At 41.9% G+C, this 23,452-nt stretch overlaps 1 protein-coding gene across 2 annotated transcripts in view; it reads right to left on the bottom strand.

The window, feature by feature from the left end:
- top2a (DNA topoisomerase II alpha) overlaps positions 1–23,452 on the bottom strand; it is a 55,858-nt gene that overhangs the window by 17,801 nt on the left and 14,605 nt on the right. For both annotated transcript variants that reach the window (XM_041173432.1, XM_041173433.1), the window contains exons 12-26: positions 23,286–23,443; positions 18,951–19,076; positions 18,109–18,219; positions 17,828–17,933; positions 17,353–17,462; positions 17,174–17,266; positions 16,786–16,900; positions 15,219–15,340; positions 9,213–9,361; positions 7,585–7,816; positions 6,598–6,732; positions 5,360–5,560; positions 3,835–4,030; positions 3,471–3,562; positions 1,801–1,944 (exon numbers count right to left, since the gene is read on the bottom strand). In XM_041173432.1, the coding sequence (XP_041029366.1) occupies positions 1,801–1,944; positions 3,471–3,562; positions 3,835–4,030; positions 5,360–5,560; positions 6,598–6,732; positions 7,585–7,816; positions 9,213–9,361; positions 15,219–15,340; positions 16,786–16,900; positions 17,174–17,266; positions 17,353–17,462; positions 17,828–17,933; positions 18,109–18,219; positions 18,951–19,076; positions 23,286–23,443 (2,090 nt within the window). The remainder of the gene's footprint in view (positions 1–1,800; positions 1,945–3,470; positions 3,563–3,834; positions 4,031–5,359; positions 5,561–6,597; positions 6,733–7,584; positions 7,817–9,212; positions 9,362–15,218; positions 15,341–16,785; positions 16,901–17,173; positions 17,267–17,352; positions 17,463–17,827; positions 17,934–18,108; positions 18,220–18,950; positions 19,077–23,285; positions 23,444–23,452) is intronic.

Here is a 23,452-nt window from a genome sequence, read left to right as displayed (position 1 = left end):
AGCAGAGATATGGATGCAGAGAGTGGGCTGTGTGGCTTGCACAATGTGGGAACGGCGCGAGTTGAGTCACTTATCTCAGTTGTGACTCAATCCTTATTTTAAAAGGGTCAATGGAGCATCAAGGTCCCAGTGGTGAAGAGATTTCCAAGTTGGCACTGCTGCTAGTGTTATCAGGTGTTGGGAACAGTGGGAAGATCAGTGCCAGGTGCGGTGGTGATTGGGTAGGTATGTCAAGAAAGCAGAACATGCCCTTTAATATGAAACTGCGAGCGATGTTCCTGCTAATTTCCCTGCATGGCACAGGGTGCCTCATGGAAAATTAATATTACAGAAGGGGTCCTTAAATAGCTGTTAGGTCCCTTATTTGCCAATGCAAAAGATCCAACATCTGCTTCAGGCATAGACAAAGGATACCTCTTGTTTGTCCTTACCCCAATGTGACTGAAAATGATTTCATGTTTCCTTCCTGTCATATTGGGACCATCTGCTATGTCACAGCACAAAAAATGCCCAATATCAACATATTAATTCAGAAACAAATGCAACGGTGTCATGATAGTTGAAACATTACACATACACTTGGGCCAGAATTGGGCGGGCACGGTCAGCATCCCGGGAAACGGGCCGCCACCTGCGGTCGGCCCCTGACCACGACTTCATGCTGGCTGGCCAATTAACGGCTAGCCAATGTGAAAGACACACTGAAATGCTCAGTGCTGTCAAGGTGGGGGCAGGAGGAGGGCAAGAGCTAAAGTCAGCGCGGGCGTGGAGGAGTGCTCACAGAAAACTCCCTGAAAGCAGAGCTGCCTCAGGGAGCTGAATAATTCAAATCAATTAAGAACAGATTTTAAAATCCGGAAAAAATGCCCACACGCATCAGAAATAGTCATCTGAACATATACAACATGAAAATTCTATGCAATTATTTTCTTTTTTTAATTTAATGATGGAAATCTCAACCTACCCTCGGATGAGGTTTCATGAAAATGCAAAGGCCACTTGGCCGATTTGCCCACCCGTAGTGTTGGATAGGCAGCAAAAAATCCCAGTTAATTGCGCGCCATGATGGAATACTTTCCATTTGCCTGGATGAGTGCAGCTCCCGCAACACTCAAGAAGCTTGTCACCATCCAGGACAAAGCAGCCCGCTTGATTGGCACCACATCCACATTCACTGCCTCCACCATCGATGCACAGTAGCAACAGTGTGTACCATCTACAAGGTGCACTGCAGGAATTCGCCAAGGCTCCTTCAATGGCACCTTCCAAACCCACGACCACTACCATCTTGAAGGACAAGGGCAGCAAATGGATGGGAACACCACCACCTGAAAGTTTCCCTCCAAGCCACTCGTCATCCTGACTTGGAAATATATCGCCGTTCCTTCACTGTCAATAGGTCAAAATCCTGGAACTCCCTTCCTAACAGCATTGTGGGTTCACCTACACCGCAGTGGTTCAAGAAGGCAGCTCACCACCACTTTCTCAAGGACAACTAGTGACGGGCAATAAATGCTGGCCCAGCCAGTGAAGCCCACATCCCGTGAATGAATATTAAAAAAAAAAGGGCTTAATAGCCCTCTTAATTGTCGGTGGGCATGCTTCAGAGTTTAGTGCGTGCCCACCAAGCGAAATATTTCATGCTATTTTATGCTTGTGTGTGTCAGGCATGTGCCCGCACGCCAAGTGAAAAGTTCTGCCCGGGAAACAGATACAGATTAGAGACAATACCATTCCCAAGTACAAAAAAAAATTATCTTCACATTTAAAATCAGTCTCTATTAATCTACATAAACCTACTTTGACATCTCTTTGCTTAAGCAATTCATCCTTCTTTTCCTTGGTGAGATACCACAAGGGCATATTCAAAAGATAGTTGAAATCTGCCCCAGATGAAGTGGTGGTTTCCTCTTCCTCAGTATTCTCCAGCTCAGATTCTTGCTCCTGTCAGGAAGCAGTTAAAAATGGTCATTCAAGGAAAAACAAAACAAATATAGAGAGTATCTTTAAATAAAAAATATCTCCTTAAATCCAGCTGAAGTCTAAACTCCTATCTTAAAGTAGATAAATTAAGTTTGGGAATTCACAAATTCACACCTCTATACTTAGTAAATGCTCAAGTTCCCCACCCTGGACACTCTGTCCGGGACAGGAAAGAACACCAGTTTGCTTGATTTCCAAAAATGAGGGTTGCCAGCAAGCAAATATGTTTGTGCTGTAATAGATTAGATCTGATAGTTAAGAATTGATGCTGTAAATATATAGCACCACCACCTGCTTTGCAAAGATTCTATTAACCCCACAGTGTTATCACCAATTCCTTCAGAATAGCTTGAAAAGGTATATACCTATCGTGGCAAGAATTTACACATACTGATTAATAATATTGAAATATCTTGAGTTCAAAACAAATACAACGTCCACATTGTGCTACAAAGATTCCTTTTAACATACACATACATAAATCTGCATTTTTAGTGAAAATTTCAACTACTGCAACTTGATTCCACTGCATTTTAATAGTGCTTCTAGCATTTGACATCATCTGTCATACTAGGACATGTTGATTCTATATGGATTGCAGCTTTTATGGTTCCAAGTAGTTTAGATCGAGCAATTCTTTAAAAAAAATCAAAAAGGTTTACAGCAGTTCAGTGTCCTAATTGCTATTACTTCCAAACTTGCATTCTTTTTGACCCTGGGCCAAGATTCTGATACCATATCATCTCTATCACCTAGAATGCATACTTCTACTTCTGTATTATCATCCATCTCTACCCCTGCATTATTAATTTGCTGTTGAAACCCTCATTCACATTTTGCCATCTCTTGACTTGACTGTTTCAATGCTCTTCTGGCTGGTCTTCCACCATGCACCCGCCATAAACTTAGCTCATCCGAAACTCCACTGTCCATATTCTAATTCACACCAAGCTCAGTTTGTCCACCACCTAACCTTTGTTGATTCCTGCTTCAGCAATTTTAAAATTCCCCTTATTTTCAGGTCCTTCCACAGCTTTGCTCCTCCCCATCTCTGTAACCTCCTGAAACTCTACAATCTTCCTGGATCTCTGTGCTCCTCCAGTTCTGGCCTCTTGTGCATCCTAAATGTTGATCACTCGATCATTGGCAACCATATCCCTAGTTGCCTAGGTCCCAAGCTCTGGAATTGCCCATCAAACCTCTTCACCTCTTTTATGATGTTGCTTAAAACCTACTTCTCTGGCTAAGCTTTGTCACCTGTCCTAATACCCAATGTCAAATTTAGTTTAATAGTGCTACTTGCGAAGTGCCCCGGATATTTTATTTTGTTAAAGCCACTACTAAAATGCAAGTTCTTGTTATTATTCATGATACATTTTAACTTAATCGATCCATTTGTAAAATCATTATCAAAAAAAAATCAGTGTGAAATTGTAAGCATATCATTGGTACAGCTCAAGTCACAACTGATCTTGCTGACAAATCACCTTTTCCTGAGATTCTTTCCAGCTTTTCACAGGATCTGAGTCATAACCTCGGTCAAGCAGTAACTGGATCAATTCACGTTTTGGTTTGTTTTCTGTGGAGGGATGAGAAATATAAATTGGATATTAAGACAAAGATCACCAGAGGAAGAGGTAGCTTTACACATTTAATAGCCTGAACTTTAAATAGAATTTTGTATTTTAACTTCATTGGGTATTAAAATTAGGTACATACGCTGGAATATCCACTGATAGAAAATAAAGCAGATATTGCCTTCAAATATTTTGACCTGCACTCACATTTGGAGTACAGACAGAACCAAAACACAAGCTATGTAAACTCTTCGGTAATTTTAAAAAGACATACCAATAACCAATGTGCCTTCAATCTTCTCCAAGATAAAACGAGCCTGGTTGCTTAATTTGCTAAATTCTGCTCCCAGTATTCCCTCAAGCCAATCTTTTCTTAAACCATAGTATTTCATACGCAAGTCAAAAAACTCTTTCAGTATGTCTTGTACATTTTCATACTTCTTCAGACAGCCAGCATGGTCAAACAACACCTAAAAAAAGGCAGTTAGAAAACCAAATCAAGATGACTTCTAACTGATCAGCTTGATCTTTATTTAAACCAGCTTTTAAAAATCTAGTGTGCTGATCCATTATACCAATCATTCATTCAAAATTGGAAATAGCACTGTTTCAAATCAAATTTTTGCCAACTTCCGATTTATTTTATTTCTCCAAGTTCAGGACATGGCACATTTCTCTGAAAGAATTAGTGATTCTGCAGATATCAACTTCTGAAGTCATGGCCCAAGTTTTAAAGGGAGAGCAGATATAATGTCGAATATCCTGGCCAATAGAGCCAAAAAAGACTTTCCATACTGTCAAAGACAGTCAGGGAAACAAAGGAAGAAGAAACTGGTGAGTAATTTATCTAAACTTAAACAGTTTCCCGTGAAATATGGGAGAGGATCTTCCAGTTGGCGAGTGTGGGTCGGGACCCGCTCGCCGACGCGAGATGATGTCGAGCTGAACTCCCGACATCACCCCGCCTTACTTCCATTTTCAGCTTGGCGGGGGCGCAGCCGAATCAACTGTTTGCCTGCCGACCTGTCAACAGCCTACTGGGGCCATTTAAATAGTACTTAACATAATTAATGGACCTGCCCATCCAACCTTAGGGTTGGCGGACAGGCCGGAAGCCCTAGTGGGCTTAAGAAAAAGCATGAAACCTCATCCACGGGCAGGATGAGATTTCATGAGGGTTTTTAAATATTTAGTAACGGTTTCAGTAAAAGTGATGGACATGTCCCAACTCATGTGACAATATCACATGAGGGGACATGTCAGAGAAATTTTGATATTGTTTCTTTAATATTTTTAAATTTGATCTCCCTGAAGCAGCACTTAGCCTCAGGGAGATTAGTGCGCTTTTTCGCACGGGTGAAAGAGCGCACTCCCGGCTGAGGGAAACCCCTCCCCACCCCCCCGCCCGCACAGGGACTGCATAGTGCTTCCTGTCTGGGTGGGCCAATTAAGGCCTGTAAAATGGTGTGGGCTGGAACTGTCTAAGTAATGCTGTTGTAGATATCGGTGAAAAAGTCTACAGATTCTGGAGCTCTTGCAGATTCAGCTAGTGGTACAAGCAGCAAACCCGTATTTTGCTTTGGAATGTACAAATGATTCCTTTAAGTGTGCAGCTGGTTATGAAGTAACTTAAAAGGAGCTGACTCATGCACAACCTGTAGAAGAACTCGCAGGTTGCTGTGTGGCTTACAGGGAACAATGGGTGCAGGCATATATATGCTGAAGTAACTGTTTGAGATTTTGAAAACAAACAAAACTGCAATATACATAGAAAATGTAATAATTGTAAATTACTGTACCATTGAATTGCATGTAAGAGGGACATTTAGTTTGAAGACTTTGTGCAGTCCTGCTGCTTCTGCCTCAGCCAGTTTCTGTTCAGTCATTGTTATTGTGAAACGTACAGTGGTATCAGTGTGGTACTCTTTGTAACCAGTGATCAATGATGGAGTCTTCTCTGTTCCATTCAACATTGGTTCTAGTACCTGCTCCTTGTAAGTCTGCATAAGATATAGTGGCAATGATAAATGGTCAGTTAAGTTAGTTTGATGAGAAAAATGTATAAAGGCTTTATCAATCCCATGAGGTGAGGCACACACCTCGCTCAAATATAGTGGCCAGGATTTTCCCCTCGGCGATTTGGTGACAAGGCCCGCTCACCGAGTGGAAAATGACGCGGGATGACGCTGGGAGAAATCCTCGACGTCATCCCGGTCCCTTTAAATTTTTAAGAAGGCGGGCGGACTGCGAAATCAGCTGTCCGCCTGCCGACCTGTCAATGGCCAACTGAAGCCATTGTTATGCTAATTAAAGTAATTAAAGACCTGCCTGTCCAACCTTAAGGCTGGCGGGCAGGCCAGGAGCCCCAGCGGGCTTCTGATTATTCACGAAACTTCATCCACTGGCGGGACGAGGTTTCATGTTCGTTTTGTGAAAAAGTTATAAAGTTTGTGTTTTTTATTAACATGTCCCATCTCATGTGACATTGTCACATGAGGGGGACATGGTAATAATTAATTTTAGTATTTTTAAAGTTTTTTGGACTGTCACTGGTCTCCCTGAGACAGCACTTTGTCTCAGGGAGAAGTGCGCTCTTTGACAGATGGGGATTCCGCACCCCCCCCCCCACCAAATGCCCCGGAACAGGAAGCACATAGCGCTTCCTATCGGGCCCACACACTTAAAATGGCAACGGGCCCCGTTTCAATGGCAAGGGTCGGCTGGCCATCAAGCCGGTGCCGCCCACACGTCATCCGAGGGCAAAATTCTGCCCTGTACCTCAAAACAATGCTGCCATAGCCAAACAGCACTAGAAATAGAAACCATCGGTAAGCATGGAAGTTCAACTTAACCATTCTCCAGTGGATCACAAGCCAAACCCTGTTACAAAACCCATGTAAAACTGACGCAACTGAACAGCAACTACAAAAAACTTCACTCTGAGGCAGACATTAACAGTAAATGCTTGTTCAAAATCTTTCCTGCACTACTTTTATACAACATCTGTAGATTAACAAGGTATGAAAGCCCAACTTACCTGAGTCCATGTCTTGACTGGGAGTTCAGAAATTTCGATTGTGGTGGTATTCAACACTGAGATTTCACCATTAATCATGAACTGATTGGTACCCAATTCAAAAATTGTACCCTTGAAGTTCTTGTAATTAGGAAGCTGTTGATAAAAAATCCAACATGCACATCAGAATTTACATTCAAAAGTTCAGTAAAAATGAATACCATGTTTAATATAAACAAATTGTGCTACCGCTCAGCAAATCAATTTAATCAGTTATTGATTAAAATTAATTTACCCAGATTACAAGATTCTTTCCAACAAATTTCTTAATAGTGTGTTAATACAAAGGAGGATGATGTTATGGCAATTGTTCTAAACTGGGACAGGAGCATAGCAGTAATGTTACTGGGTTAGTAATCGAGAGGCCCAGGCTAATGCTTCAGACATGGGACTGGATTTTCTGAGTTGGGGAGACTCTGAAGACTTTTAAAAATGGTGGCTGGGACCTGATTCCAGGATTCTCGGCATTTCAAATCCCACCACAATGCCTGGGGAAATTTAAATTCAATTAATTAATAAATGTGGAATAAAATGCTAGTTGTGAAAGTGTTTATTCAGCGGGATGACAGTTCAATGCGCCTTGGTCAGATGTTACTGTGGTCAACAGTAAGCAAATGAGGTAAGCTAGATGTGATCGGGAGGTGGGAGCAGAGTACAGCCACCACATGTGCAGCACCTCACCTACAAGGGGAATATGAATGGAGGAGCACTGAGAAGGAAAGAAGATTGCCAAGTAGACCCACAATCAGCATGGTGGGTGGTAGGCACCAGTCTTTATATGCAGGATTTTAATATTATGTGATGTTGCAAATTAGATTGAGGGTAGGGGGTGGGGTTCATGAATCCATGATTACTAATCCATTTGAAAAAGGGTTCTTCAGCTAAAAATTTTTGAGAATCTCTGCCTTAAGGAACTCAAGTTAATACAAATGGGAACAATTAACTTACCATGGGCACTGGATCATCTCCATCCAGCATACGTCTGATATTATTAACAATTTCTCTTACATCATAATTTGGGATTTTGCATGCCCATCCTGTGCCAATACCATCTGCACCATTCACTAGCACCATAGGAATAATAGGGATATACCACTCCGGCTCCACTCGCTGATTATCATCATCCTGGTATTTCAGGAGAGCATCATCCGTTGAGGGGAACAACCGGCGAGTCAAAATACTAAAGAAAACAAATTGTGATCACTACTGCAATTCATGGAAGCTAGCTCAATTACAATTTTGACAGTTTATGTATCAAAAAATGTAGGTGTGACCCACCAATTTAATCTATTGAAATTGCATCTGTAAATTGCAATTGCAAAAGTAAACGGTAAAGACAATTTTACCTGACTGCATAACAATAAAACGTGAAATACTATGAGGAGCAGAAAAATGTTGAAAAAAATAGGACCTAGCATAAAATGGTGAATAATATTGAAGTAACCATGTTTGAAATTCAGGGCTTGTAGTTCTTCATAAATATTGAGGCTTTCTCAAAGTTCCAAAAGCAGGACCTTTAGTTCGATTGTAGTATGAGTGTACTAACTTCTATAAAAACTAGAACCTATAAACGTTAAAAAAAATCAGGCTTCCAACATAATTCCTTAAAAATCTATCTCAGAACCACATTTATATTTCAGTGCCCCGACTCAAAAAATCAGAAAATCACAAATTTTCCCACGCTCTCTGCAATCAATTTCTGTCTTTTCATCATTGTCCATTTTCAGGCTGTAGTCACAAGGTGTAAAAAGATCGTGCCCTTTCTCCTCCTTTCACCCTAGAAATCTATCATCTGTTTGCAAGGTTCCCTTGGTATCCTGTTTGCACCATTATTCAGCTGCTAGGCTCATGGTCCTGAGATGTCTCCCTAATCCTTGGTCAAACCCCATATTCCTGCCAGTGGTGAGACTGCACTGATCCAGAAGGGATGTAGCTCATGACTCCATACTGACATTCAGTTCTCTCCAAATAAATGTCAAATCCATTGAGTCACTGTACCAGTAGTATTTATTAACCATAAAATCTTCACTCATCAAGAATCAGATCAAACATTTCCGAAAAAAAGAAATCTTCCAACATGGTATACTCTTATTCGTTAGAAAAGATAATTGTACTAGTCCAGGTGTCCTCAAATTAAAACTTGGTGATATGGTTTAAATTTCAGAGGTCAATTCCTTACCTGCAATAAGTAACAACTGGAACAAATAAAAACTTGGTAGCTTAAATAATTCCCGTCTGTTCCGAACTTGCGGCTCAGACATCTCAAAAAAAAAGCATTTCAGGACACTAAGATGAGGAGATCTGGTTTCATTCAAAGAAAACCACAAAATACATTCAACATTCATCTAATAACAATTTACAGTACAACTTAGCCAGCATGAGCGTTGGGAAGCAGAAGAACAATGAAATCTGGAAATATCATTTTAGTGGTTGACAAAAACGAAGTTGATCACTAATAAATAATTTTTAAAGTCTTTCTTTAAAAGTAGCCTGCAAAATGGGTCAGTAAAATAAATCCCTCCAAAACAATTTCTAGCTGCTACCAATTATAGCTTAAGCGTTGTAATGGCACCCACCTGAGCATAGTGAAAATGTATCGAGGACTTGCTGCATCTTTACCTCCATTAAGCCTTGTACCAAATTGACCAAGTGGCTGCAGAAGATTGATATTATTGCTGCCCACAAAGTTCTGAGCTAATCCAACAATTGTCATCATAAGAGATCCCTGAAAACATCAGTTAAAGCAGTAGTTAACAGAATGCATTAGAGCTTCAATGTAGCAAATGATTTGATGGATGTTCATTCGTTAAAGTAAAATCAGGAATTCTTTATGCTACCAGAGTGCTCCATTTATGCTACAATGCTATCTACTTACATTTTATCAGGTGACAAACAATAATTATGGGCGATGTTTTAGTAGTCCTAAATTTTAGGACACACAGATTTCACATCTCTTCCAAAAACAAATCTACAATTCAGATAATTGAAGACCAAGTAGACATACTTTAATAATTGGTGATGGAGCTACACTTCCAACTTCATAATTCAATTAAAGTGTAACAATTTCAATGGACGGAATTTTCCAACCCCTCCTGCCGGTGGGGTCTTCTGGTCCTGCTGAAGTGAATGAAGTAATTGTGTACAGCACATCCTATTCTCACATTTTGTGCAATTATTTTTATTCATTCATTCATGGGATGTGGGCTTCCTGGCTGGGCCAGCATTTATTGCCCATCCCTAGTTGCCCTTGAGAAAGTGGTAGTAAGCTGCCTTCTCAAACCGCGGCAGTCCCTGTGGTGTAGGTACACCCACAGTGCTGTTAGGAAGTGAGTTCCAGGATTTTGAACCAGCGACAGTAAAGGAATGGTGATATATTTCCAAATCAGGATGGCCAGTGGTTTGGAGGGGAACTTCCAGATGGTTGTGTTCCCATCTATCTGCTGCCCTTGTCCTTCTAGATGATGCTCTTGGGTTTGGAAGGTGCTGTCTAAGAAGCCTTGGTGAATTCCTGCAGTTCATCTTGTAAATGGTACACACTGCTGCTACTGTGCATCAGTGGTGGAGGGAGTGAATGTTTGTAGATGTGGTGCCAATCAAGTGGGCTGCTTTGTTCTGGATGGTGTCAAGCTTCTTGAGTGTTGTGGGAGCTGCACTCATCCAGGCAAGCGGGGATTATTCCATCACTCCTGACTTGTGTCTTGTAGATGGTGGACAGGCTTGGGGGAGTCAGGAGGTGAGTTACTCGTCGCAAGATTCCGAGCCTCTGACCTGCTTTTGTAGCCACAGTATTTATATGGCTAGTCCACTTCAGTTTCTGGTCAATGGTAACCCCCCAGGATGTTGAAAGTGGGGGATTCAGTGATGGTAATGCCATTGAACGTCAAGGCCAATGGTTAGATTCTCTCTTGTTGGAGATTTTCATTGCCTGGTACTTGTGTGGCACGAATGTTACTTGCCACTTGTCAGCCCAAACCTGGATATTGTCCACGTCTTGGTGCATTTGGACACGGCGTGCTTCAGTATCTGAGGAGTCAAGAATGGCGCTAAGCATTGTGCAATCATCAGGGAACATCCTCACTTCTGACTTTATGATGGAAAGAAGGCATTAATGAAGCAGCTGAAGATAGTTGTGCTGAGGACACTAACCTGAGGAACAGGGTATTCTAGCAACCACCCGGCTATGTGGAAAATTGCCAGCTGTGTCCTGTACACAAAAAGCAGGACAAATCCAACCCGGCCAATTACTGCCCCATCTGCATTGATGTCCTGGAGCTGAGATGACTGACCTCCAACAGCCACAACCATCGTCCTTTGTGCTAGGTACGACTCTAGCCAGTGGAGTTTCCCCCCTGATTCCCATTGACTCCAGTTTTGTTGGGGCTCCTTGATGCCACGCTTGGTCAAATGCGTCCTTGATGTCAAAGGCTGTCACTCTCACCTCACCTCCAAAGTTCAGCTCTTTTGTCCATGTTTGAACCAAGGTTGTGATGAGGTCAGGAGCCGAGTGGCCCTGGCGAAACCCAAACTGGGTGTGAGTGAGCAGGTTATTGCTAAGCAGGAGCCACTTGATAGCACCGTTGATAACCTCTTCATTATTTTACTGATAATTGAGAATAGACTGATGGGGTAGTAATTGGCTGGGTTGGATTTCTCCTGCTTTTTGTGTACAGGACACAGCTGGGCAATTTTCCACATAGCCGGGTAGATGCTGGTGTTGTAACTGTACTGGAACAGCTTGGCTAGGGACACGGCAAGTTCTGGAGCACAGGTCTTCAGTACTATTGCCGGAATACTGTCAGGACCCATAGCCTTTGCACTATCCAGTGCCTTCAGCTGTTTCTTGACATCACGTGGAGTGAACTGAATTGGCTAACACTGGCATCTGTGATGCTGGGAACCTCCAGTGGAGGCCAAGATGGATCATCCACTCGTCACTTCTGGCTGAAGATTGTAGGAAATGCTTCAGCCTTACCATTTGCACTGATGTGTTGGGCTCCTCCATCAGTAAGGATGGAGATAGTTGTGGAGCCTCCTCCTCCAGTGAGTTGTTTAATTGTCCAACACCATTCACGACTGAATATGGCAGGACTACAGAGCTTAGATCTGATCCGTTGATTGTGGGATCGCTTAGCTCCATCTATCACTTGCTGCTTATGCTGTTGGCATGCATTTATAGCTTCACCAGGTTGAAAGCTCATTTTTAGGTATGCCTGGTGCTGCTCCCAGCATACCCTCCTGCACTCTTCGTTGAACCAGGGTTGATCCCCTGGCTTGATGGTAATGGCAGAGTGGAGCCACGAGGTTACAAATTGTGTTTGTGCATAATTCTGCTGCTGCTAATGGCCCACAGCACCTCATGGATGCCCAGTCTCGAGTTGCCAGATCTATTTGCAATCTATCCCATTTAGCACGGTGGTAGTGCCATAACATGATGAAGGGTATCCTCAGTGTGAAGGCAGGACTTCGTCTCCACAACGACTGTGCAATGGTCAATCCTACTGGCACTGTCTTGGACCGATGCATCTATGGCAGGCAGGTTCATGAGGATGAGGTCAAGTATGTTTTTCCCTCTTGTTCATTCCCTCAACACCCACTGCAGACCCAGTCTAGCGGCTATATCCTTTAGGGCTCAGCCAGCTCGGACAGTAGTGATGCTACCGAGCCATTCTTGGTGATGGACATTGAAGCCCCCCGCCCAGAGTACATTCTGTGCCCTTGCCACCCTCAGTGCTTCCTCCAAGTGATGTTCAACATGGAGGAGCGCTGATTCATCAGCTGAGGGAGGGGGGTATGTGGTGATCAGCAGGAGGTTTCCTTGCCCAGGTCTGATCTGATGTATTAGACTTGGGATCTGGAATCCATGTTGAGGACTCCCAGGGCAACTCCCTCCCGCCTGTATACGACTGTGCTGTATACGACCTCTGCTGGGTCTGTCCTACCAGTGGGCCAGGACATACCCAGGGATGCTGATGGTGGTGCCTGGGGCATTGTGGGAAAATTCCCCCATAATGCCCTGTTTGGGCGGGGTGGGGAGAGAGAGAGAACACAGGATCAGGCAGGCACACCTCCGATCAGTGCCCCCAATTGGGGGGACGCCACCATTATACAAGGGCGGGCCAATTAAGGAGTTCCACCCAACGCCATCCCACATCAGCGAGCGGGCCCTGCCCCCACTCGCCAACCAGAAGATCCTCCCCATGATTCCATGAGGATGACTATATCAGGCTGTTGTTCGACTAGTCTGTGAGACAGTTCTCCCAATTTTGGCACTTGCCCCCAGAGGTTAGCAAGGAGGACTTTGCAAGGCCAATATTTATAATAGAAACCCTATGGGAAAACAGAAATGTTTTAATCACAGAATCACACAGTGCAGAAGACAAGTGAGAAACACCTGACCTACCTAACTAATCCCATTTACCAGCACTTGGCCCATAACCTTGAATGTTGACGGTGCAGGCTCGATGGGCTGAAGGGCCTCTTCTGCACTGTGTGATTATGTGCCAAGTGCTCATCCAGGTACTTTTTAAAGGATGTGAGGCAACCTGCCTCCACCACCCTCCCAGGCAGTGCATTCCAGACCGTCACCACCCTCTGGGTAAAAAAATCTTTCCTCACATCCCCCCTAAACCTCCTGCCCCTCACCTTCAACTTATGTCCCCTCGTGACTGACCCTTCAACTAAGGGGAACAGCTGCTCCCTATCCACCCTGTCCATGCCCCTCATAATCTTGTACACCTCCATCAGGTTGCCCCTCAGTCTTTTCTGCTCCAACGAAAACAACCCAAGTTTACCCAACCTCTCTTCATAACTTAAATGTTTCATCCCAGGCAACATCCTGGTGAATCTCCTCTGCACCCCCTCCAGTGCAATCACATCCTTCCTATAATGTGGCGACCAGAACTGCACACAGTACTCCAGCTGTGGCCTCACCAAGGTTCCATACAACTCCAACATGACCTCCCTACTTTTGTAATCTCTGCATCAATTGATAAAGGCAAGTGTCCCATATGCCTTTGTCATGCCTTTTAATGTTAAAATTTATTGGTAAACCAATCAAATTAATTAAAAATGCTTTCTGAAATCACATTTATTCATCAGTGATTGAAATGTTCAAACAAATAAAGTTTTACAATCATATATTTCATGATATGATCCAAGTTATCCACCGAATTGTCTTTTGAATCTCAATACCCCCATTTAAGCTTTTACTTCAAGGCATCAGCCAAGTTTGGAGTTCAGCTGGATTTTTTTTATTAACCACATAACAACTGTTCACCATTATTATCCTAGGCTGGATCTTCTAAGCATGTGAATGTTACCATAATTACCAGCATGCACCTGTGCATCATAATGACTTAATTGTAGAAAAGTAAATCCCTCCTTTTGAGGATTTCAATGTATTATTTGTTTTTTTCCAAAAAATGTTGAAAGTAGAGATTCAATTCTCAAAGTTTAATTTTGACCAAACTTGACATTGGGAAATGTTGTATTTTGATGAACCCCCTACATATCCCCAGTTATTGTGGTCTCTTCACCAACTGAGAAAAAAAAACTGTTTACTGAGAATTAATCTTAGTCACTTCCCTCTTTATTGTTGTTGAAAATTCATTTGCAAATTACGTTCTGAGCCATTTTTAACACAAGTGATTTTTTTAAAATACAAAAATTACAAAATAACCTGTTGAGCATTTAGAGTAATTTGTGTTTATAGAAATTATTAATACCTATTAGTCAGTAAGCTCTTTATTTAGTTCAAGATTGTAGGCAATGCTGCCATGGTCACATTTATTCACACTGAGTTGTCAAGAGAAGGTGATGTGCTTTCTCTTGAACTGCTGCAGTTCTTCAGCCAACGATACTTGCACAATGATATTAGGGGGATCCTCGTGCATGACTGCAATTATGTGCAGAGAGGGCACCCTCCTTTATTCAATGTTTTGACAATAATAGTAATTTTTTGTGATTCAATTTAATAACCTTCCAAATGGCATTTGCATTAATGACATCCAAGTTGCTAGTCCAGCAATGATACAGTGCTGAATTATCAATAGGGCACTGAAAGGTAGGTCTATGGTTGTGGTACTTGAAGATGGGGCGGGGTGGAGAGGCTTCCAGACAGAAATACAGTGGAATCTGATGGTTTCAAAGAGGCCACAGGCAGTTCGAGGCCCATTCTATTGGGCCCTTTGCTATGAAGCTGCTAATCCTTGATCTGAATATTGAGAGATTCCAGACTCTCAGAGTAGATGACTTCGCATAGCTCACTGCTCTTAAATACCATAACTCATTGTGAGCAACATTGGTTAATATCAGTTTAAAAAAAATTGTGTTTCAGCTTCATAATGCAGGGCTACCGCTGATTATCAATTACAGAAAAAAATTAATAAACCACCCATCACAAGTACTGTACTGAAAATTCACGTTTGTAACTAAAAGCTTTGTCCCTTCCCCAAGAGGAATTTGATATATGCCACAAAATTCACTTAAGCATGAATTCTGCAATTATCATTAATAGTTTCCAAGCTAAATATTTTAAATATATGAAGAGAAAAATTAATAGCAGTTAACCAATAAAGTCTTACCTCACCATGATGATAGGCTGAAATCTCAGCAACAGAACCAGCCAATTGGGCAACTTTGACTTCACGTTTATCATTTCGCTTAAAACAGGTGAATAGAACCTTGCGCTGACCAGGTTTCAGTCCTTGATTAATGAATATGTTGAATGAAAGAAATGTTAAGTCAAATATTCCAAACTACAGTACACCCTCAAAGTGAAATTCGAACTTTGATATCTACTGCCATCCTGATGGAGATTAGCAAATCCAGCAGAAGCTAGAGGCGTATTTCTAAGGTGACATGGCTCAGTAGAACAATGCACGGTATATTTAAACACATCTACCAAGAAATGTCATATCAGAAAATCTGAACTTAAATGGCTGGACACATATTTTAGTCAAACTGACCACCTTCTCATTTACATTCACATACAACTTATAAAATCCCATCTCTGTTCCTATTAACCTATATTCATGAAACTCATTTAAGAGAAGAACTAAAGGATATCATTTATCCACATGCCCCAGGTTTTTTTCAGGATATTAGAAAGTTTGGATTTTGTTGCATCATTTCTATCATATGCTATAGCATTATAAATAATTGGTGATGCCTCAGCTGGAATACTGTGTCCAATTTTGGACAACATAGTGCAAGAAAGAGAAGGTGCAGAGGAAATTTATTACAATGGTGTCAAGGATGGGCAACTTCAATGGAAAGACTAGAAAAGCTGAGATTTGTTTGACTTAGAGCAGAGAAGACTTTGCAGAAATTTGATAGAGGTGGTCAAAATTATGAAGTATTTTCATTGAATGTATAGGGACAGTGGCTGGAGGGTCAATAACGAGGATAGCAATTCAAGATAACTGGAACAAGAATCAGAGGGGAGATGAGAAACTTTTAATGAAACAGCTTGTTAATAGTCTGAAATGCACTGCCTGAAAGGGTGGAGGAAGCAAATTCAATGGTAACTTTCAAAAGTGAATCGTATACATACCTGAAAAGGAAAATTTGCAAAGCTACATGGATAGAGCAGAACAGGGTTAGTTGGATAGCTCTTCACTCAGAGGGTGGTGAATTTTTGGAATTCTCTGCCCCAGAGGGCTGTGGAGGCTCAGTCGTTGAGTGTATTCAAGACTGAGATCAATAGATCTCTACATATTAAAATCATAAAAGGGATACAGGGATAGTGCAGGAAAATGGCATTGAAATAGATTAGCCAAGATCTCATTGAATGGCTGAGTGGGCTCAAAGGGCTGAATGAAAGAACATAAGAACTAGGAGCAGGAGTATGCCAAAGGGTTGGTACAGGCATGATGGGCTGAATGGCTACTCTGTTGCAGTATTGATTAGCAACAAACTACATATCCAATTAAATAACAAAATGTACAAAAGATGAAGTAAAGCAGCCAACTTTTAGCCTGTTTGCTATCTACAATTTATCATGAAGACCAGGCACATTCACAAGTAAGGAAGAGTGATAATTAATCAATCTTTAGGCAATGTTAAATGTTTAAAACATCTAGTTAGAGAATTAAGGTTATGCTATAGACTAACAAATAAAACAATGCATTTATTACAGCTAAGACTCACCATCCACAATTGAAGGAATTGACCTCTCATTGTCAGAGTTTGAGAAGAGCACCAGTTCCTTGTTGATGAAATCATTGTATGTCAAATGTTTTGTTTCTTTCCCATACAAGTATTGCTGTAAAAATGTAAAAAATCAGTTTATGCAAGTATCTTCTGGAATATTCTTACAGTAGAGCAGGCTATACCCTGCTCCTCAACACACAATTTGATAATGCCAATTGGAAATTTGTCCTTCATAATAGCCAAGGGTTTACATACTTGGTAGTTTTGTCAATACACAAATTATATTATTCAGCTTCCATGTGGCATATTCAGAATGCTAGTTTATAACATTACTACTTCAAAGAAATGCGTTGTGATTTATGGTAAATGAATTTTGATACAATACATCTGGTAATCCATGTATTTTTCTCTGTCTCCTGTCAACCATGAAGTTAGTCAGCCATTCTTTACGTTCATCGATTTTTTTCCGACTGAATGCCTGAAGAATTAAAAGGATTATTAATTGAAGCAACTTAGGTAACAAAACTCTGATTTTGACAACACATTGTAGCATTCAGTTCTCACCAGGGTGATCGCAGCATCATCTTCTGGTCCGCCATATTTAAAGGGGATTCGATGCTTCTGCATTTCAGCAAAATATTCCTTAGCCTCCTTAGCAGTGCTCGTACCCAAACCTAGATGATTTAAATTCAATGGTTAGATGTTAAACCAAGTACATGAATACACAGAACTAGAATATCACAAGGAAAGTCATGTGAGACACTTCTGGACAGTTAAGAGTGGAAATTCAAACTGTTCACCTGTCAATCAAAAATAATATAAGATACAGGCAAAGGGAAAAGAAAACTGCAAATTTTATTTTAACGGAGTCAGAAAGCAGTCCTACAAGAATGAAGAGCAGATTCTAATCTGATCCATTTACAAGAAAAACGAAGTGATGCTAAACATGCTTTTTTTAGCTAGCAGAGAAAACTTTTATAATAAATTAAAATAGGTTCTTAGAGTTAAGAGTACCATCACACAGGGTTTTTAAACAGACCTTTGTAGTACTTTATTCTCCAAGTTTTGCTGTTGTCTGTGTTAGTTTTCCATTCTTCAAATTCAGGGATACTGTAAAACGCCAGTTCCTGCTTGTTTTTTGACACCTGGAAAAACCACATTCTGAGTTTACATAGGCTATCGTCTGCTTCTGCTGCATTAGTTCACAGAGCACTAAAGTAGTTTTAACATAAAATTAAGTCTGATTATTCATCTTTTACATGATGGACCTTTCCACAATTATTATTTCATTTAATACTATTCAAAAATATATGAACAAACCTTCACAATTGGAGTAATAAACTCCTCAATAAAGTTATGCCTGAGCAGTGAAGGCCAGTTGTGATGAATGAAATTGATCAACAAGCCCTTGATGTGTGAACCATCTTGATCCTGCAAAAGAATAATTCAGTAGAATTAGGATTCACATGGAATATTTTCCACAAGCCCGCATAATGGAATGCATTAGGACAGAAAGAATTTTATAAATAAGATCTCAAATAGATTCCACTTTGTATTATCCACAGAATTAATTTATCATATTCCACTTGTCTTCATAACTGCTGCCATACATATCAAAATTGCTCAAGCTGTTAGTACTGTAAATAAATTTTCCTACGATTCACTTAATAACATACTGAATTATAAGATAACCGTCAGCAGGTACAGCATTTTTTACCATAAAATAAATGCAAAATACTGTGGATGCTGGAAATGTGAAATGAAAACAGAAAGTGCTGGAAATACTCAGCTTCTGAACTGAATTCTTCAGGACTGAAGGGTCATATTTGACTGAAAATGTTAACTCTATTTCTCTCTCCACAGATGCTGCCAGAGCCACTGAGTATTTCCAGCACTTTGTTTTTATTAGCAATTTATATCTTGTTTACCTACTGGCATTCACTAGCAATAGAGTACAATTTGAATAGGTTACAACTTTTTGTGGGGTTGGTGTGGCCGAGGCTGGAGGGGGGAGTTGGGAGAGATGGCATAGGGAGGAGAGGGTGATTTGCAGTGTTGCTGCAAATTCATGTGTGACAGCCTGGATATTCAGGGCCTGAACTGTTACAAACTGCTAGAAAAGATGAACTATTTTTTCAACACTACAAGTCAATTATACCAACCTGATCTGTCATAATCATCAGTTTTCCATAACGGAGTGTCCTCAGAGATTCCTCATCATCATAATTCTTCTTGTACTGAAGACCAATGATTTTTATCACATTGTTGATCTCAGCATTTTCCATAATCTGCAAAAACAAAAATACCATTGATATGCAACCCAAATGTTTCTGATTGCTTACTAAAGTAGCAACCCATTGTATTATCCATTGAAATCTTCAATGAACAGAATTGTTCATTTGCTGAAGTCCTACTCAGATTGGGCAGCACTCCCCTTCCTGATCTGACCCATTGTGGTTAATCAAAGCAGAGCTATTGGTGGCCTGAGTGCTGGGGACACATCCTCACTGCAGAAAGCACAGAAGTGTGGGAAGAAACAGAGGAGAACAGAGCACTGCATATTCTCGTTTTAGAAAAAGATGTTACCGCAGAAGAACATGATGCTGCTTTACATTTATAGTGAGGACAGTCCAACAAGCACAGCAACCATCAGAACTACCTTAGTGAATCGTCTAATAATATATTAGTTGAAAAGCACTCTGTGGCAACTTAAAAACGTGGAAATGCACTACATCAGGGTTGTCCAACCTGTGGTCCATGGGCCAGAATCTGGACTGCCGTGTCTCTCTACCCAGCCTATGGACTCACTGTGGAAGTGACAGATCTACAAGGGGCTGCTCTCCAATCATAGGCTATTTCTCTCCCACGTCTGCTGTTAATAGGCTCACTTGGGAGATAAACAGCCTATGATTGGGGGAGCAATGACGGGCAGAATTTTGCCCTTGATAGGCGGGTGGGCAGCCGATCGCTGCTGCCATTTTAAGTGGGCGGGCCAATTAAGGCCTGCCCAGCGGGAATTGCTATGCGCTTCCTGTGGGAGGTGTTCCCAACTGTGAGAGTGCGCTCTTTCGCACACATCTCCCTGAGACTAAGTTCTGCCTCAGGGAGAGCGCTGACAGTGTTTGAAACTTTAAAAATAGAAAATTAAAAATTATTAACATGTCCCCCTCATGTGACAAGGTCACACAAGATGGGACATATTACTAAATATCACAAAAACTTTATTAAACTTTTTAAAAACACATGAAACCTCATCCTGCTGGTGGATGAGGTTTCATGTTTTTTCAGAAGCCTGCTGGGGCTCCAGCCTTAAGGTTGGACGGGCAGGGCCTTTAATTGGTTTAACTGCCCCGTCATTGGTCTCAATTGTGATGACGTGCAGTGACATCGAGCGTATGTCCTGGTGTCACCGCGTGTCATTTTATGTGTCGGTGAGCGGGGCCCACCCCCACACACCAATCGGAAGATTCAGGCCCATCTTTCTGAAATTTGCTCATTTGCCCCTTGAGTGAAAAGAAAATTGAATCACAGTGCAGAAGAAGCCCTTCGGCCCATCAAGTCTGCACCGACATGTGAGAAACACCAGGCCTACCTACCTAATCCCATTTACCAGCACTTGGCCACAGCCTTGAATGTTATGACATGCCAAGTGCTCATCCAGATACTTTTTAAAGGATGTGAGGCAACCCGCCTCCACCACCCTCCCAGGCAGTGCATTCCAGACCATCACCACCCTCTGGGTAAAAAAGTTTTTCCTCACATCCCCGCTAAACCTCCTGCCCTCACCTTGAACTTATGCCCACTTGTGACTGACCCTTCAACTAAGGGGAATAGCTGCTCCCTATCCACCCTGTCCATGCCCCTCATAATCTTGTACATCTCGATCAGGTCACCCCTCAGTCTTCTCTGCTCCAACAGAAACAACCCAAGTCTATCCAACCTCTCTTCATAACTTAAAAGTTTCATCCCAGGCAACATCCTGGTGAATCTCCTCTGCACCCCCTCCAGTGCAATCACACCCTTGCTATAATGTGGCGACCAGAACTGCACACTGTACTCCAGCTGTGGCCTCACCAAGGTTCTATACAACTCCAACATGACCTCCCTACTTTTGTAATCTATGCCTCGATTGATAAAGGCAAGTGTCTTCATATGCCTTTTTCACCACCCCACTAACATGCCCCTCTGCCTTCAGAGATCTATGGACACTCACGCCAAGGTCCCTTTGTTCCTCAGAACTTCCTAGTACCATGCCGTTCATTCAATACTTCCTTGTCAAATTACTCCTTTCAAGGTGTATCACCTTGAAATGTGGCCCCTCACGTGAAAAGGTTGGACACTCCTGCAATACATAAATGCCAGTTACATATTGGGCAGGATTTTTACGCACTGGCTGCAATTTCATGCTGGCTGTCCAATTATCGGCCAGCCAGCGTGAATTGCATCCTGCAACACTGAGTGCTGTGGGGTGGGGGGTGAGCGCGAGAGAAGGGTGAGCACAGAAGTTTACGCAAGTGTGCGGGTGCACAGAGCTGCCTCAGGGAGCTGCAGAATTTTAAAAACATAAAGAAAGAATTTAAAAATGTTACAAACATGACCCTTTGTATCACAGGTATTGCAAGATTTTAAAAATGAACTAGCACTGCAATGCAAGGAGTGGTCCACCTCTCATTAACTATCCACCAAGACAGCAACAAGCAACTTGCATTTATATAGTGCATTAAATGTCCAAGCTCAGGGAACTTGATGACATGAATGCAGTTCAATCCATATCCATATTTTGGTTCTAAATGAATGCTGGAATAATTAGATCCCAGAATCAGCTAGAAAAGCTCTTTCAGGATGCTACAGCTCTCCTCAGGGACTCTAGGCTAAGAAGGAAGAGGGTTTAGAAGGAATTAAAGAAGGAGCTAACATTGATTTCTGTAGAGCAACAAGCAATGTTGTATGTCAACTAGTCCACTCTCACTACCTGCCCAGGTTTATTGATGGGAAACAATGCACATTCTGGCATAATTATCAAGACCACTCCATGCAAAAGCACAACTTTCAGGAATGCACAATAGGGTCAAGCTTCTCAAGTTTAAATTTAGACACAAAAGTAACATGGGCCAGAATTTCCCCCATTGGGGGGGTTGTGCGGGGGCAGACGTGAACCTGATTGGGGATGCGCTGCCATTTTACATGGGCGGGCCAATTAAGCCCACCCAGTGTGACGCTTGCCTGGAAGCGCTGAGCGCTCCCTGTGCGGGCGGGGATGGGAGATTCCCTGAGAGGTTCCCTGCGCTCTTTCGCACATGTGTGCAAAAGAGTGGAGATCTCCCTGAGGCACATCTGTGCCTCAGGGAGATTTGTTTCAGTGCTAAGGTTTTAAATAAAGGTTCTTAACACTTTTAAAACATGTCCCCTAACGTGACACTATCACATCAGCTGGGACACGTCAAAGAATAAATCTATAAATTTTTATTAGATTTTAAAACACTTCATGAAACCTCATCCTGCCCGTGGATGAGGTTTCATGAAAAATGCCTGGGCTCGTCGCCTGCCCGCCAACCTTAAGGTTGGACGGGCAGCTCATAAATTGAATTAATTAGGTTTCAAATGGCCTTAATAGGCCCCCCACTCGCCGACCAGAGAATTCTGCCCATGTAAACAGTCTGCACTGTCTGACCCAAGAGTATTCTACCCTGGCCGATGGATATCAAAAAATAATATCCCTCAGCCTTCAACACAGTTATCTCTTCATCTACAGTGCCCATAATGTTGTCAACTATATGGGAGTAGCTTCCACATATACAATGATAACACTGAGCTTTATTCCTCCACTGTCCGTGCGCAATTAGATATCTTGTCCAATATCCAGTCTTTGAAATACCAAAACCAACATCTCAGCTTTCACCACAAACTGCATCCACGGCACTGATTCCAGCCCCCCTTTGAGTATCATCTCAGGCTGGACCAGACTATTCACAAACTCAGCATCCTAGGTACCTTGAGGCATTGCTTAAAAATCCATACCCTCTGCATCACAAAACTCACTCACTTCCATCTCTACACTTGCCCCAGTATGCCTTCTTCTGAAAACATTATTACCTCCAGACTTGACTATTCCAAGGCTTTTCTGCTGGTCTCCCACCTTCCTTAAGCATCTAAAACTCTTGCTGGCAAATCCCATTCCATTTGCCCTTCACCTGTGTTCACATTAACCTACATTGCTTCCTGGTCCCCTCAATGCCTCAAACTTAAAATTATTGATTGAATCCTTTCCTGGCCTCACCTCTTCCTAGGTGAGGAGTAACTTTTTCTGATGCTACGGACACCTATCACTGATTTCTCCAAATCCAACCTCTTGTGCACCCCTTGTCCCCTCCATTAACAGACTTGCCATTTAAATGTTACCTTTGTGAAGTGCTTTGGGGCATTTTTCAACATTTAGCATGAAAAATAAAAATTTTATTCCACCACTAAAGGACAATTTACACTTTACATCAACCTACCTGTTTGTGAGTAGCTTCTCGTACATTGAGAATTTTCCCTCTAAGAGGAAACACACCATATCTATCTCGTCCAACTACTCCTAGACCGGATACAGCCAAGGTCTTGGCTGAATCTCCCTCTGTCAGGATGAGGGTACAGCCATGAGAATGTTTTGTCCCTGAAAGAA

The sequence above is a fragment of the Carcharodon carcharias genome, chromosome 23 (assembly GCF_017639515.1).
Source record: "Carcharodon carcharias isolate sCarCar2 chromosome 23, sCarCar2.pri, whole genome shotgun sequence".
NCBI lineage: Eukaryota > Metazoa > Chordata > Chondrichthyes > Lamniformes > Lamnidae > Carcharodon > Carcharodon carcharias.
Note: the sequence above shows the minus strand (reverse complement) of the source record. Positions and strands in the feature narration are given on the sequence as shown.